This window comes from Chroicocephalus ridibundus, chromosome 9 (assembly GCF_963924245.1).
Source record: "Chroicocephalus ridibundus chromosome 9, bChrRid1.1, whole genome shotgun sequence".
NCBI classification, from domain to species: Eukaryota; Metazoa; Chordata; class Aves; order Charadriiformes; family Laridae; genus Chroicocephalus; species Chroicocephalus ridibundus.
In genome coordinates this window covers 26,491,004-26,507,746 of record NC_086292.1, presented here as the reverse complement: position 1 = coordinate 26,507,746, position 16,743 = coordinate 26,491,004, and the positions used below count along the sequence as shown (strand labels likewise).

General features: G+C 57.2%; 1 protein-coding gene across 1 annotated transcript in view; it reads left to right on the top strand.

Annotated features, from left to right (window-relative positions):
- CCDC33 (coiled-coil domain containing 33) overlaps nucleotides 1–16,743 on the top strand; it is a 46,880-nt gene that overhangs the window by 15,291 nt on the left and 14,846 nt on the right. Inside the window, exons 5-12 of the mRNA XM_063347267.1 lie at nucleotides 4,216–4,346; nucleotides 6,037–6,146; nucleotides 6,914–7,015; nucleotides 7,164–7,255; nucleotides 7,407–7,527; nucleotides 11,800–11,929; nucleotides 12,032–12,153; nucleotides 12,430–12,501. Coding sequence (XP_063203337.1) covers nucleotides 4,216–4,346; nucleotides 6,037–6,146; nucleotides 6,914–7,015; nucleotides 7,164–7,255; nucleotides 7,407–7,527; nucleotides 11,800–11,929; nucleotides 12,032–12,153; nucleotides 12,430–12,501 — 880 coding nt within the window. The remainder of the gene's footprint in view (nucleotides 1–4,215; nucleotides 4,347–6,036; nucleotides 6,147–6,913; nucleotides 7,016–7,163; nucleotides 7,256–7,406; nucleotides 7,528–11,799; nucleotides 11,930–12,031; nucleotides 12,154–12,429; nucleotides 12,502–16,743) is intronic.

The window sequence follows — 16,743 nt, the reverse complement described above, 5'->3', positions numbered from 1 at the left end:
CGGTGGCTTCGGAGAATCGCTTGGCTGCCGAGTTTGGTTCCTCCGGGGCATCTCCCCAGAGCTGAGCCCGGCAGGCTGGTACCCAAGTGGGTGCATCAATGCTGAGGGACGGGACTCATCCATTGAGGCACTATCAGCAGCCGGGGCTGTGAAAGCCTGGAAACATCGCCGCAAGCGTGTAGAGCAAACTGTTGCTCGCTGGGTGTTTTCCAATGTAGAAACCCTGAGCTCTGTGGGGAAGAGGGTCCCAAGGTCTGCCGGCGTGGCACAATGTGCCTTTTCTCCACGGTGCCTGGCGCCAGCCTCGTCAGACATCCCAGAGGCTCCCTAGGCAGGAGGAATGCGACTCTCCATCGTGGGTCAGTGTCTGTTGGGTTTTCGGGGCTGGCTGGCACCTGCAGCCCAGTAGGAACTGGCTGGCACACGGGCTGGCGGCCCCCACTGCTGCCCCTCCATCACCCCTTCCCATCTTTCCCAGCCTCCCCATGCCAAGGACCTGCTCTCCGCCCCGACAGCCTGAGTAACTCCACCGCAGGAGTTGTCTCTATTTCCATAAACCAATTATACCCAGATAATCTCAGGAGATTTAAACATCAATATCCTAAATGATAGCACGAGGGTGGCGTGTGATCGTTGCGTCTCTCTTTACATTCTGGTGCTGCTCCATCACCGCATTGCCATGGTAACGGGGGAGTGATGGAGGGGAGGGGAGTGTGGTATTAGGGATGCAGGACACATGAGGGGCCTTTTAGTAACCATAGTGAGGGAGCCAAGGCAGAAGAGAATCAGCTATTGTTTTTCAGGGCACTTGCTATTGAAGGAGAGTAGCATGTTGCAGTTAAAAGGTGGGTTTTTACGGATGGGAAGGAGAAGCGGTCGGTGGATGTGCCGGTGGGGACCTGGTGGCAGCCAATCCCCCCCCTGCCTAAGAGGCTGGGTACCACCAGCGGAGCCAGCCCGAGCTCAAACTCCCGGCACCCAGAGCATCACCCCCCAAAATCAGGAGCGGGAGGGGAGGAAGGGAGGAATATCACTCCCCGCCAGCCCTTTGTGGCTGTGCCCAGCCACTCCTGCCCGGACTCAGCATCCCACAGCGCTCCGTAGCTGCGTGCATCGCTTCCAGCTCTTGGTGCAGAGGTCTGGGGAGGGAAAGGCTTAGCAGAGTCAATCTGAAAGACCTCAAACAGCAGGAGAGTCCACACAGGCATCCCGATGGGCTTGGGATGCCTGCCCTGGGGGAGGATGGGGCTCTGGAGATGTGCTGGGGACCTGGCAGGGGCTCGGCTCTGCTCCTCATTCCTCTGAATGCTGAGCAAATCCCCCCTCCCTGATTTCAGGGGCGCCCGTGGGTTTGCTCTGCATCTTCCTTTCACTCCCTCGTCCGCATGGATAAATCGCTCCCGGACCGGCGTGATGCAGGGATGACCTTGGCATGCCGGAGCCAGGTGTGTTTTGCAATTAACGGCACAAAGCGCCTGGCTCCGGCCGCCTTCTCCTCTCCATTGAGTACCGCGGGCGGGTGAAAACACCTCCTCGCTTCTTCCTTTCTGCTCTTCGGCGCTGAGAGAAGAAACTCAAGGTCGCCACTGAATGCGCCGTCTGCTCCCAGCCTGGGGGATGGGGGCTCCTATGTCCCCCTGCCTTGGGCTCCTGGTGGGGATGGGATGCTCCACTTGGGAAGGGTGTTCCTGCAAGCAAAGCCTTTTGGCTCTGCAATATTCCCCCAAATAAAGCAGGGGCTCAGCTGATAATCCCAGAGCGAGGTGGGGGTGGGAAGAGGGACCAGGCAGGGTTTTTGGGGGTCCCCTCCTGGCCCCAGCAGCCGGCTTAGGTCATGGTGGGATGAAGACGGCCCAGGCCCGGGTCAGAGGGTCAGGAGCAATGTAAAGATTGGGTTTCTCAAAGGAGAGGGGAAATGATAATTCTCCCTTCCTCATTCTGAATCTTTTCCGAAATTGCCCTTACAACTCTGTGGTTTATTTTTATCCGTATTTATTTACCCAGACCACATCTAAGCCCCCCAGGCTCAGCGCCCAGCACAGTGGGGCTGCGTGGTGGGGGGCACCATTGCCTTCCCCAGGGCCAGATCCTGCAACCGCTGCATGGATAACACCCCGCCTTCCGGTCCTGGGAACCGTGGCCGTGCAACATGGGGTTTTTTCTTCCCCGAGAACGATCGATGCACCTGCACCACCACATTGCCTCTGCGGGGACGGCGGCCCCAAGAAATAACTCGCCCTGTAGAGATAATAACTCCTTACGGTGGACAAATAAATATTTACGAGGGCTGGGCGCAGCCCTGCCAAGCCCTTTGCTGGCCGTCCGGGTGTCACACACAGCGGGGCGGCTGAGCAATGCTGTCCCCAAGTGCAGTAGCCGAGATGTTGACGTATAATAACTCCCCGGGGGGTGTTTTTATCTTTTATCTTTATCTTTTATCTCAGCAGTGGGTGGCTGGTGCATCCCTGCACAGCAGAGCGATGTGCCTGCCCTGGAGCAGGCGGGGAGGGATGCAGAGGAGCATCACTTGGTCCATCCCAGCCGTGTCCTGCCCCAAGGCATGGCATCCCATGGGCTCCTGCCCGCTGGAGACCCCGTCTCCTGCCCCACCGGCGGGTCTGGAGCTGGCTGGGATGAGGAGGAGACATCAAACCGTCTTCGCTCTCCACCATTCCTGCTGCCCCCGGCCTATTCATTTGATTTTGAAGCGCATCCCCATGTGTTGTGCTGTCGTGAGTTGTTTCCCCCACCTCCCCTCCCCACTTCACAGCCCTTTTTGAATGCTCTCTCGTCCTTAGGCAAGTCTATAATGATGGGGGCCCAGAGCAGGCGGTTCTCACCCTCCTCCTCCTCCTTCTCCCCCCTCCCCCCCTGCCCCCCAGCCCAGGTCTGGCTTCATTCGGACTCCGAGCACGTTGCTGGTAGAGCAATCCCCCACAGAGCTCATTACTGGAGAGCCGATTTTCTTCCAGCCTCTCCACAATGGTGCCAGCCCAATCTTAATTCCCACCTGCCAGAGCCGGCCAGCTTGGCTCCATCCCTGTGGGATGAAGGTGGGCTTCTCCGGTGGGGAAGAGGACATGTGGGAGATGGGTGAGGAGCACGGGACATGGATGCAGCGTGGCTGAGGGTCCATTAGACCAGTCTTTTCATCAACGAGAGGGGATGGGGGTCTTGCAAGAACAGAGCACCCTGCCATCTGGCTGGGATGAACCTGCTTGGTCCCACCACTACCTGGAGCTCACCCTACAGCTGGAAGGACCTTTATCATCTCCTTTCCCACAGAGCCGGGGTCTCCAGCTCCTAGGAGGTGGCAAAGTGCCACCATCTGCTCTCAGTCACCACAGCGCTCTCGTAACCTCTCCCTAAGAGCCCACATTGGCTTTGCTCCAGCAAGAGCTTTCCTGGAGGAGCCAGCATCGGACACTTTATCACCTTAATATCCAAAGCAACCCATTGACAGGGCTGGGGCATCTGTGTCACGTTGGCCAGCTGCCACATCCCCGTCCCCCTTCACCCCATGGTTGGGGATGTCACCAGGTGACTGTGTCACCACGTGGTGGGACTCTGCCGTGGCCTTGGGACTCCCAGGATAACACCAAGTGTCTCACTGGGCAGCGGAGACCCCCTAAAAGATCTGCCAGCCCCCCCTTAATGACGGGGATGTTATTATCATTAGCCAAGCTCACAAGTAATTGATGATCAGTTGATAAAAGTGGGAGGAACAACCCCAAAACAGCCTTGATGGTGATGGCCTGCACCAACACGGATGAAGAAATACCTGGGGCCCGTAGACACTAACGCCTCCGTCATTATTGCTCAGCCTCATTATGTGTCGCGTTTAATGACAGCAGTCATTAACATTCAATCTTCTCTCTCCTTTCCCGGCAGCCTCCTCCCTGTCCCTTCATCAATACAGCCGGATAATTAGCCTCCGGGGTCTGAAATAGCCTTTTTGGACAAAAGGGGCTGCAAACCCCAGCACTGGGGACTCGGCAGGAGCCAGCAGCCAGGAGTGAAACCAGCCCTGGTCCCCCAGCGCAGCCCCCCCACCGGCGCAGGGGCAGAGCTTGGCTAAGGGTGCTGGGAGAGTGGCTGCTGTTAGATGTACCGAGCGGGGTCGGTGCTCATCCCTCTCCCACGCAAAGTTCCCCACCGATGCATTCCCCTTCCTCAGCCAGTAACCAGCCCGTTTTACCTCCATTATCCTCCCAGCGAGACCAGCAGAGGGGACGAGCAGAAACCAGAGGCACAGGCCACCCACACATCCTCGGCGCCCACCCACGCGCCCACCTGGGAGGAGGAGGTGACGGTGGAAATGGATGCTGAAGACGCAGGCTGGGCAGGTGAGAGCATCAGAGGACCATGGGGACAGGGACACCGGGGACCGGGACATGGCTCTCGTTTCCTAAAAGGAAGAACTCTGGGATATTAGGGAGCCCGTGCTCTGAAGGACCCCGAGGCAGAGGGTGGCCGCGATGGGGACAAGCCATGCCCAGAGCCCCGCGTGGCTGTGATTTCTTCAGGGTAGGACCAGCCCCCAGATACAGTGCTGCAGGATGGGGCAAGTGACAGTGCCAAGCTCTGGGTGTCTTCCAAAGCATCCCATGGGAATCACCAACAAGGAGGGAGCACCCCAAATCTTTCCCAGCTGCCATCCCGACCCTGACCCCTTGTATGGGTTGGACCCACATCACGAAGCTGTTACTCCCTGCTGCTAATTCCGTAATTGTAATAAAACTCCTGGCATTAGGGGCTGGGATTTGATTCTAATCAGACCTTTGCAAAACAAACTGTGGGAGCCAATCTTCACATCATGCCTAATCCCGTGAGGCCCTGACCTCGATGAAATCAAGTAGTTTTTGATGTACTTTGGACCTGCCCTGTGCGGTACCGGGAGAGATATGGAGAGACCTGATGGGACCTCCGGCCCCTCTTGTGCACCATCCAGCATCCCCCAGATGTTCAGAGATGTTCATCCCCCAGATGTTCAAACCAAAGCTGTCAGTGACAGGTGCAGCTCACACCTTTTCTTGCCTAGAAATATGGTTTCCAGCCTTTGCTTGTCCGGGAACAGGATTTTCATCGGTGGGGCTGCCAAGCGTGATCTATCATTGGTGACGACTAGCAGAAAAGCCACTCGTCTCTCGCTCGAACGTTTCCTCTGGTGCTCTTTCCACAAGGGGCTGAGAGAAAAGGAAAAATCTCCATGTAAATCGAGCACTTGCTGAAAAACAGGCACTCGGGAAAGCGTGGTCCACGCGCTTGCTTGGTCCATCATCTTCCTTTTGGGGACACACACTACCTGTGACATCACCGGGTTGGCCAAGCAGGAGTTAAGGCAGGTGCCTCGGCACAGTCATTAAGCTGGGGGAAGGGAAGCCCAAGTCTTGATGGCAGCATAAAGAGAGGGCGGTTTTCCCTTCCATCAGCTCCTTATTTTTTTTTTTTTGTGATAAAAGGCTCCTGCTCGGTGCTTGTCAACTAAATTGCAGCTTTGCTTTAAATGAAGGGAAGAGCTGGGGGTGCCAGCACCCGTGGAGGTGATGCTACTGTGGTGGGGGACAGATGGGGACCTGGCACCCCTGAGAGGGCAGAGGCCCGTGGTGGCAAGTGTCTGCAAAACCCCACCAGTCAGGGAGGGCTCAGGGCAGGATGGCAGCCCGGCAGCTGAGCCGGGGTGGGCTGGAGACAGGGAGGAGGATTGGATGGATCGAGGGGAAATCCTGGCTTCTTACATGGGAATCTGAGCTGCGTTGGTGCCGGTTGCTCACGGGCTTTGCTTTCTTGAGGATGCCTGGGACACGTTCTCAATGGCTAATTGGGATGCATTGGTGTGTGCCGGGGGGGATATAAACCCAGGACTGGTTAAATCCTGCCCTTGCCCACCCCACCATGACCTGCGAGGGGAAGGGGGCCGCTGGAAATGAATCAATAACCCCATCGCCTCCATCCCTTCTTCACCCAGACCTCTCCCCATCGCTTCCCCTGCCTTCCCCTTCCTCAAATCCTGATGGCTGACCCTCTCCCTTCCAGCCCTGACTCTCACCGTGGCAGACAAAGCTACCAAGGAGGCGCTGGGGACCTTTCAGCTGCCAGTGCGGCACCTCCAGCCCTTCCAGCCCCACCACTGCAGGCTGGTGCTGGTAGGTACAGCTCCTTCCCCTCCATCACACTTCTTATTCCTGCTTATAACTCTGATTTTTCACCCCAGCTGTAGCTGGGGGTTGTGGGCGAAGGGAGCCTTGTGTAACGGTGTAATCCCGGTGGGAAACCTGAATTTGGCAAGTCGGAGAAGGTGCTCAAAGAGGCTCGTGAGCTTCCCGTGAGGTGGGAACAAGGCAGGCGTTGTGCTGGGCTTTTTTTCACCTCTCCCTGGTGGGAAAACCTGTTGGAAAAGCGATGGGATTGCAAGCTGGGAAGCGCTTTTGCCCTCAGCATCCTGGGGAAGGAGTTGCGGGCCTGGGCCATAAATCAGAGGGCTCGTTAAACAGGGGCCACTGTGCATTAATTAATGCAGGCATGTACCCAACCCCAGAGAGAAGCTTCTTCAGCCCCTTGGTGGAGATTTCTCCATCCCAACGTGTTAACGGTCTCAGGGACTTGGCTGACAGCTCCCCGTACAGCTGAGACCTGGCAAACTCACGCAATACTTCCCCCAAATCAGCCTTTCCTATGCTCTGGCTGGCAGAAACGAGTTTTCTCTTCCCTGCACAGAAATTGGGAGTGATTAAATATTTAAATGCAGAAGGATTTATTATATTGATCTTTTCCGGGAAGGCTCCGGGGGACAGTGAGCTTTAATTATGAGTCGATGCTTTACCGTCAGCCACGGGCTGTCTGCGCGCCCAGCGCCTGCGTTTGGTGGCCTTGACCCTTCCTCCTCCCATGGTTCGCTCTCCTCCGCCACCAGCCGAGGATGCGGGACCCCGCGGGGATGGTCCTGTGCGTCACCTTCGTCCGCAAAGGGAGCTCCATCCCTCGCCGCGATGGATTCAGCTACGTGGCCTTGGAGGTGAGAGGTGGCCCTGGGGACAGGAGGTGGCCAGGGCTGGGATGGACCAGAGCTTCTCGCCTCGGGGAGGATGTGGCTGCACCTTGCCTCCTGCTCCGACGGCTGGCAATGTTGTTTCCCCCTCACTGTGGGCTCCCCACCTCCCCAGGTGCTGCTGCAGGGGCTGTCAGCCCCCCTGGCCAACCCCCCTGGAGCCCTCGTCGCCGTGGCCAGAGTTGTGACCAACATTCGGGAGTACAAGTGAGTGGCAGCCGCCGGTGACATGAAAGGGGGGGACACACAACCTGAGTATCCCTTGTGCCATCACCCCCTCCCATGGTGCTTGGCTTGCCGGGAGCGGATGCAGCCCCACACACGCTGTCTCTCCCCCTTTCCATCAATAACTTCTCAGGCACCGCATGGAGAAGCAGCCCACCTCCTCTCCTGGCATCAGCCCCACCACCATCACATTCCCGGACCCTCCGGCAGCAGCCTTCAGCATCGCCCGAGCTGCCAACCACGGCTGCCCGCAGGTAGGAAGCCGAGCGCATCCACAGCGTCCAGCTGGGGGTCCAGCAGCATCCATCCCGCTTGGGTACCAATGAGCATCCCTCCTCTGGCAGGGCACCTGAACACCCCGCACAGGGAAAAGCTTTAGGGGCAAATCGATGCTTTGAGCATCAAAGACACAGTCCGCACATCTGCCTCGCCCTGCCTAAAGAAATCCCCTGGCAGCTCCTCGTTTGTGCTTTTGTCCTTCATTTTTCCCCCTGCTCCACTCGTGCCTTGAGTGCTGCCTCTCGAAGGCAGAGACCTTCTCCTCCCCAGGCCTCAAGTGCTCGTCTCCGGAGAGCTACGCACGTCTTCAAAATAGCTGTTGCCAGGGAAACATATGCTTTCGGCACGCGGCATCGTCGGCGAGCGGGAGGAGAGCCCTGCTTTTGTTCTCGAGCCCTGCCAAAAATTGGCAGGGAGGGAGAGGCAGGGGACTGGAGGGATGCTGGGGCAGGGAGGAGGTGCGATGGGGCATCCTAGCCAGAAGCCAGCAGGGAAGCTGCCACCCCCTCAAAACCAGAGCTGCTCCATCCCTTCGCCTCTGAAAAGTGCCAGCCGAAAGCATGGCGAGGGCAGATGTCCGGCTTCCCCAAAAAGATGGATCCAGCTGGTCCCAAAGGCCGGCAAGAGCACAAGTTTCTCCGTCTCAGTCCTTCCCCCCACCCCCCTTCCCCGGCATGCATTGAATTTTGATCGCCTTGGAGCGAAACGCCTTGTATCAACACGTTCGGGGAGCCCATAAATAAAATATTACTTAGAGGAGGCCAGCCAAATGCCAAGTCGCCCACGAGGCGGTGAATTATCATAAAAGTCGCTAGCGCATTTCATTCATTACAATAATTGCTGTTTTATTGGCCCCCCCGCCTCCCTGTGTTGCTCTTTGCAGGTGAGAGGCGGGGGGAGCGCTGGGGACCCTCTTCTTTAGGTCTGTGAGCGCTTTGGGACCCCCCGGCACCCCCAGCCCCACCATGGCAAGGGGTTTGGGCTGCTCCATGCTCCGGAGCAGACATTAGGAAAGAAATCCCCGTGCGCTTGCCCCCCACATTATCGTCCCCCCGGCTCTGTCTCTTTGCTCCAGGATGCAGCACCCCAAGGCTGCAGTTTCCCAGCCGGAGCCTTTAGCTCCTCTAAAGGCAGTCAAAATCCATTTCTTTGGGATTTATATGGGTAAATGCACAAGCAAAACCTTGTGAACGCGTGGGACCCAGCCGCTGGGCTAGCCCAAGCTGAGCCCCACAGCCCCGGCACTGGCGGCGGTGTGCCAGAGCGGAGCCGTGGGAGCCCAGCGCGGGAGGACGAGTGATTAAACCCGGCCATCTGGCCTGTGTGCACGCTGCCTCCTCCTCCTCCTCCTCCTCCTCCTCCTCTCCATGCCCTCGTGGTTCTGCCTGTCTTTGCACATCACAGAGGATGCTGTCCCCGGGGATGCACAGACAGGGTGCCCCGGGGAGCTGCATCACCCCCATCCGCTCTCCCTCCCCCGCACCATCTTCTGCCTCAGTTTTCCCACCTGTAGGACATGGTTTATGCCCAGGGAGGATGAACTCCCAGGAGGAAAGGTTAGGGGAAGGCTGGGAAGAAGAGGAGGAGGGAGGGTTGCTGCTCCAGTTCCAGAGGTTAATGGCTTTCCCCGAGCGAACTCCAAGGCAGGCTAATCGGATTCGATAATTCTGCCAGCCCAGCATGTCCTCTCGCCTGTCAGTTCCCATCAGCATCTGCAGACAATGGCGCTTGGGTTCACCTTCAACAGGGCACCCCCTTACTTGGGGGGTTTTTGGGTTGCCGGGCGGTTAACCCTTCCGTGCCACACCAGGGCTCCTGGAGACCAGGTCTCCCTGGCCAGGAGTTCGCTGAGACCTGCACAGAGCCACCTGCGAGAGGGCTGGGTCCTCTCTTTGGGTGCTCTCCTTGGGTGCTTTCCTTGCATGCTCTCCTTGCATGCTTTCCTTTCATGCTTTCCTTGGGTACTCTCCTTGGGTGCTCTCCTTGGGCCAACAGCCCCTTTCTCACCTAAAGGGATGGGTTTGGACATGCTGGTGGCAATGACGAGCCCATGGGGTGGATGGGCACCGGGCTGTGCCTCCTACAGAAAGCCATGTCGTGTCTGCCCTCCTGGCACCAATCTCAAGCCTTCGTGATGTTGGTTCCCTCTGAGATAAATCTCCATTTGGACTCTTTCCTTTGGGGACCCTCCAGTTTAACCCACTTATCTGGAGCTCCTCGTTCTTTTTTGGGGGTCTGCAACCTCCAGACAGGCAGCCGTGAGGACCAGGGGTTGGCCCCATCCCTTGGGAAGGCAGGAGAGGTGTTGTGGGCTTGGCCACCTTTATCTCTGCTCATGCCAATGATGCTGCCTTTGAACTAGCCTTTGGGAGATGAGCTAGGGTAGCCGAGGAGGATGAAGGCGTCTCCTTCCTCCTCCTCCTCCTCCCCATCCCCTTTGTTGTGTTCTCCAGGTGGCCCTTGGCAGAGGCGGTTGTTTGTGCCAAGATGTCTGCCCAAATCAGTGCATCGGCTCTGACACCCCAGCGCAGAGCATCCATCTGTCCTGCCGAGCCAGTGGGAGACAGCCCAGCCCTGGCAAGCGCTTCTGCTCCCCCTCCAACCCCCAAAATCGGGGAGCGGGGGGAATTTGGGAACGTCATCTCCCATCCCTATCCCAGTGAGAGGAGCCATGTGGGCTCGGGACCTCCGACAATTGGGGTCAAATTAACAATCTGCTCCCGCGTTTGACTTTTCCCTTCCCCGCTGAGTCTAAAACGGCACCATCTCTCAGCGCCTTGTACAGGTGGATGCCAGGAAAAGTAACCGGAGGCGGCGTTTGGTGGTTTTTAGGAGATTTCCCCCCCGGATTGGGCTTTCTGAGCCTGATGAAACAGCCCGTGGGCTGGGGTGCAGGCTGGGAAAGGAGGGCGCTGAGACAGATCCGACTGCCCCAATCTGTGCAGGTTTTCCCTAAGGATTTACAGGCTCCCTCTAGTCAAAACAAGCTTCGTTCCCAACTAAAAATCCCAGCTGATGCTGGGGAGACCCTGACGAATTCCCAGGCGAGAGATCCAGCCCGGTGCTGACAGCACTGCCCGATTCAGCCCATCATGGAGGTGTTATCGGGCTCTGAAGCGTTCCAGCCCCGCTCTCCCCTTGCTAACAGCCCCCAGGACCGGGTAATGCACCGCTGCGGGTCTCCGAGGTGCGTCATGCCCATTAGCATCCCCAAACGTGAGCAGAGGGAGACACACACCCTGCCTCCCTTTCTCCCCCTCCCCGGCAAAGCAGAAATGTGCTGATGCAGAAAAGCCGATCGGCATCTCCATGCTCGGCCGAAGGGGGATGGAGTAACAGCATTAAAAAAAAAAAAAGGAGCCGTCATCAATAATTTCTTTGCGCTGGGCAGCCAGTGTTAAGGCTGACCTTTGGAGAGGCGACGGGGCTCTCCAAAGGCGAAGGGGAGCAGCTGCTGGCGGGGATGGACTGATGCCATTTCCAACGACAGCTCGGGGATCTGGGGATAAACATGTTGCCTGCTGTTCCATATCTGTTGGGCAACCCAACACTTGCGCTTGGGAAAGGGTTTTGGGCCGATGTATGGATCCCGAAAACCAACGCTTGTGCTTGGGAAAGGGTTTTGCGACGATATATGGGCCCTGAAAGCCAACCTTGCACTTGGCAAAGGGTTTTGCGACAATGTATGGATCCCGAAAGCCAACACTTGTGCTTTGGAAAGGGTTTTGCAACGATATACGGGCCCCAAAAGCCAATGCTTGCGCTTGGGAAAGGGTTTTGCAATGATATATGGACACCGAAAGCCAACGCTTGCACTTGGGAAAGGGTTTTGCGACGATCCATATATCATCGTAAAACCCGTTTCCCAAGAGCAAGCGTTGGGTTGCCCAACAGATTTATCAAAAGGCTCACCCTGGATGAGCACAGCTTATCCTCCAGGCTCTTCCCATCACGTTTTTAAGCATGGAGTAGTCGTTCCATGTGCTCTTTTCCTCCTCTGGCTCTGCGAGGGGGAAAGATGCTGGCAGGCAGGGATTAGGTGGAGAGAAGCGGCCAAGCTTGAAAGCCCAGTGAAAACCAGTTCAAGCAACTGGGATTTGGGGTTGCTTTTGAGCAGGGGATGCCATGCAGCTGCACAGGTTGTGCTTTTTCTTTACCTCCACCTCTCCTCTCCCTCCTATCTGTCTGCTTAATTATCTCTATGGAGAGAAAATATCTGGATGATAGCTTTCCTGTTGTCTCCTCAGATGTCCCGACCAGCCGGGCCCCCAGAGCAGCCAACCTGGGACACCTCCTTCCTATTCCAAGGCCAAGACATGGCCACCATCTTCTCCGAAGACACCGCCCTGGTGATCGAATATTATCCATACAAAGCCAGTGAGTCTGGGGACCCCACCAAGGATCCTCTCCCTCACCCCCGGGTTTGGCTGGGGGCAGATCCTGGGCTGCTATGCCCCCAGCCTTTCCCTCCTTCCCCAGTGTGGGATGCTCCAGGCACCCTCATTCCCATGGGATACTCGGTGCTGCCCGTCACCAGCAGTGTTTTCCGGGAGCTGGCAGCACGGAGCGATGGGATGCGTGTGGATGGCCTCGCTGTGCAGGTGAGCTGGGGGCTGCAGAGTGATGCTACTTGTAGGTGGTGGTACCTATAGGTGATGGTACCTATAGGTGATGGACATAGCCGCTGCCACGGTGGGAGGGATGTCCATGTCTGGGTGGGCAGCCCGGTGCAGAGCATCCTGCAGGAAGCCAAGGTCTCTGCTCCAAACTGCAGCCCCGCATCCCTGGATGGCATCTTGGGTGATGGCAAAGCCACCAGAGCCCTGGTAGAAACCCCGAGGCCAGTGCGGGCTGTGACCCTTCCTCTGCCTCCCCAGGGCACGGACCTCAGAACCACGTCTGGGGCCATCCCAACCGTGGGGCTCTGCCTGCAGCTCCTTCGATCGGAGGTGAGACGCTGGGGATGGCGAACCCCAAGGCACAGAGGGACGGGGATGGGGACAGGGCAGGAGATGGCTGCTTAGAGCTGCCATCCTCTCTCCAAACCTCTCAGGTGGGGATCAGCTGGGCTGGATCCAGGTTTTATCCCTTGTACCTGTTGTCTCAGGGCTCTGAATCACGCCACCGAGCAGCTGGAAAGAACAGCGTTGTTCATGCCCTCACACATCCATCGTTTTCCCAGGGCTTTTGGCATGTGCTCGTATTCCCGGGAAATCCCAGCTGAAGGCAGTGGGGCAGGCAGGGCATGGACAGGGTATTCGGGAGAGGTTGTTCACCATCTCCGTATGGAGAAGGGCCAGGCTGGTTAACCACAGTGACAAATGTCCAGCTGTCTTCATCCTTCAGCCTTCATGGTCCCTGGGGACATCACAGCAGGGAGGGAATTTGGCTGCTTTTCATCCCGGGGAGGGGAAAGCCCACTTGCCCTTGGCTCCAGGACCGGCCCTTGGGCAGGTCAGGATGCAGCCGTGAGCCTGGTCGGTCTAAATACTGCAGCCACCAGCCTCCACTCCCATCTGTAAAAAAATAACCCTATCCATAAAACGAATTTGGGACAGGTCTGGATGCTGCGCTGGCGACTGCGTTCCCCCCTTCCCCAAGGAGCTGCAGCGGGCCGGGGGCCGGCTGGCGAGGGGCTTTGGAGTGATTGCCCAGGGGGGTCAGCGAAAAGGGGTCTGCGTGTGATGAATTATTCACATGGGTGTCACTAAGTGCAGAATTAATCCTTTTGCTTCCAGCTGGCTGCTGCACTAAATTATCACTCGCAGTCATGCGGGAAAATGCTGCGGAATTCATTTAGCTGATTATTGTTTTGATCTGGGAGCTGTAATATTTTTTTTTCTCCTCTTCCCCAACCTCTCCCTTTCCCCCCTGCTCCAGCCCTGCCTTCCTTAATGTATATAAGAGCTGGGAGTGGAAACAAAAACCAGAAGAGCCAGAGCCGGCCTTGGGCTCTGCGTCTGGTTAATTCATCCGGCGGCAGCCCGGGCAGACGGACTCGGAGCGATGCAAATCAAGGAGCAAGCCGCTACTGAGCATGGTGAGGGCAGGTTCGGCTCCTCCCAGTTTTTGCTGAGGCTCTTTTTTTTTTTTTTTGCTGGAGGTCAGGATTTTCTGAGGAAGATGCCCCAGCCAGGTGGCTGTGATCCCCAGCATCCTGAAACCACAGCCCAGTGGGCAAGGGAGATGCTGCTGCTGTTGCAGGGGCAGAGCCTCTCCTGCTCTGGGCAGCCACAGGGTCCAAAGAATGCTTGAAGGCTGGATTTCCAAGTCCTCAGCTCATGGATTAGTCCTGAGCTCGGCTTCGAGACAGCAAGAAGTGGCCAAATGGGGGTCAAAAGGCAAAGGCAGTCAATACAGGACCTGAATGGCAAGACATTGGGGCAGCCTTTGTACCAGGGTTGTCCTTGGGGGGCAAGGAACCTCAGCATCCCTGCCCATACTCAGTGTGCGAGGAGACCCAGCTTCCCTGCCCGTCCCTGGGGTGCGAGGAGCCCCAGCATCCCTGCCCATCCCTGGGGTGTGAGGAGCCCCAGCATCCCTGCCCGTCCCTGGAATGCGAGGAGCCCCAGCATCCCTGCCCATCCTCAGTGTGCTAGGAGCTCCAGCACCCCTGCCCATCCCTGGAATGCGAGGAGCTCCAGCATCCCTGCCCGTCCCTGGGGTGCAAGGAGCCCTAGCATCCCTGCCCATCCCTGGGGTGCAAGGAATCCCGGCATCCCAGCCCATCTTCAGTGTGCAAGGAGCCCCAGCATCCCTGCCCATCCCTGGGCTGCGAGGAGCCCCAGCATCCCTGCCCATCCATCCCTGCCCATCCTGTCCCATGCTCCCTCGCCCCACAGCTCTCCCCAGCCAGATGGCAAAGGAGAACAGAACCACCGAGCTCGTCTCGTTTCTTTTCTTCTTTTTTATTTCTTTTAATGTAGGGAGCTGAAAATGCATAACCTAGATTGGCTGGGCTTTTTATAACAAACAACAGCTAAATAAACCCTGGGCCATCTGTACTCCCCGGCACGCTTGGAGCCGGGTGTAAATCCCGGCTGCTCCAGGGCCTCTGTGGGGATTTCATCGGTTCCTACCTGGGGTCTGGATGCTGCCCAGTTTGGCTTCGGATGCTCACATCCACCCCCCGTGCTGGGAAAATGTCCTCAGCAGCAGGGTTTTTCTCGGGATGAAGGGGCTCCCCGTTAAACGGGATTCATCCTCCAGTATTTCTGCAGGGTCTCAAAACCCTGCGACGTTTTTAATAGGTGCAGGGAAAGGGTTTGGAGGGGCTGCTTTATTAAAAGCCAAGAGCCCTGACGCCAGGGATGAGCAAACAGGAGCGGTGTTATCCCAGGGAAAGGTCCGAAAGGGCAGCGCTGGGATGCAGCACCCACACACACACACCCCTCCTCCCAGCAAAGGCACCAAGACCCCCTGGGTTTGCCCCCACCCAGCTGATTTCCCCCCTGCCTCCATCTCCCTGCGCTCCCTCTTTGGAGCCCAAAGGAGAACAAAAGACTTTGATCATCTCAGGGAGACAAAGAAATCAAAGACTTCAGCAAAACGCTGGCGTTTTAGCAAATTAGCGGCTGTCGCTGAAAAAACTGTTGCAGGAGGAAAACCTGCAGCCGGCTTCATCCTCCTCGGTATGGGCTTTCGGCTCAAAGCAAGGCTCCTGTCTTCCCTTTCCTCTTCTTTTCCCACCCCAAAATTCGGTGTCTGGCCTGGAAAAGCTCAGTTTGATCACGCAGCAGTCAGCAGGATGCAGTCCCCAATGCGCCCAGGGGATGCTGAGCCCCATCCAGGGGCCGGGAAATACGCACTGGAGGCATCCTTATTCCTAAGGGATTTATTCATCATGCCCTGTTTATTAACCAGCCCTGGTTTACGCTTCGTTTTGGCATGACCCCAGCTTGCTCGGCCCATTAACTCGGCACTGGGGACCTTAGGAGTCACCTCATGCCTCTGTCACCCGCTTTGCTGAGGGCCCTTGGTCGTGTCACCCGAGATGGGGGCTGGGGACGTGCCGGCATGTCGGTGACAGCCTCTGACAAAAAAGGGAAAAGCTAGTGCTGGTTTTTTCCAGGCAAGGGAAAAAAAAAAAAAAAAAAAAAAAAAGATCAACAGGCTGGCTATATCGTTGCTTAAACAGCCTTAATTTATGTAATTGCTGCCATTTAAAAGCAGAAGCAGATCGGCGCCTGGCAGAAATTGTCACAGCGCTGGGGTGTAAATTGTCACCGTGCCAGCCCGGCCATCAAACCCTTTTTGGGCTGGTGAAAAAAAAAAAATTAAAAAAAAAAAAAAAGAGTTTACAATTGGTTGGGAAGGGGGGAATCGCCGCGTCGGTTATCTCAGCCTGTCTGGCCAGGTTTGTCCTCCATGAGCATCAAAACGGGGGGTTTTTATCCCCAAAACACATCGCGGGGGGTGAAAGGCTTATTATGGGGGAGGATCGCCCTTCCCTGCTGAGCATCTTGTCCTGGTGAGTCGGCAAACCCTCCGGAGGCTTTAGGCACAACTCCTTCTTGCCAGCTCTTGATTGACACCCGTCAATCAACCACGTCACCATCTTACCCCTCTTCTTGCATGGCAACATTGCAAGAGGCTTTATGGCATCGCTGCTGGCCGGGAGCATCCTTAGCCGGGAAGAGCCAAACCAGGGAGGAACGAAAAAAATAAAAAAGGCAGGGAATGTCTTCGTTAAAGAGAATTTGTTGGTTTCCACCCGCCGGTGTCCCAGGGGAGTGTTCAGGGCAGCGCTAATTGAATTAAGAGCACGTGCGCTCCGGCGAGCAGCTCTCCGGTGGGCAATGGCGACGGGGCCGGCCTGGCCACGGCTGTGGGGCGGCGGGCAGCAGCTGTACGCCGGCCCCCGGTAATTGCAAGCAGATCCTAAACTGTTGCATTTTGCATGATAGCGGTCCCTGGGGAGGTGGAGGTGGAGGGGGGACAGAGTGGTGGGGCCGGGGAAGGGCGGGGGGGGGGGGGGCATCTTCAACCCGGCTTTGATGCTGGAGGAGCTCGGTTGAGGTCGGGGCCGGCAGCGTAATGAAAAGCGGCGGCACAAGGGACGGTGATGCTGATGGTGTTAATGAGGCAGCGACGGGGAAGGGCACGGGGACGCCTCCGGACACCTCCTCATCCTCCCTGCTGCAGGAGAGAGGGGGGATGATCACCGCCCTCGTTAGCCACACTAACGAGGC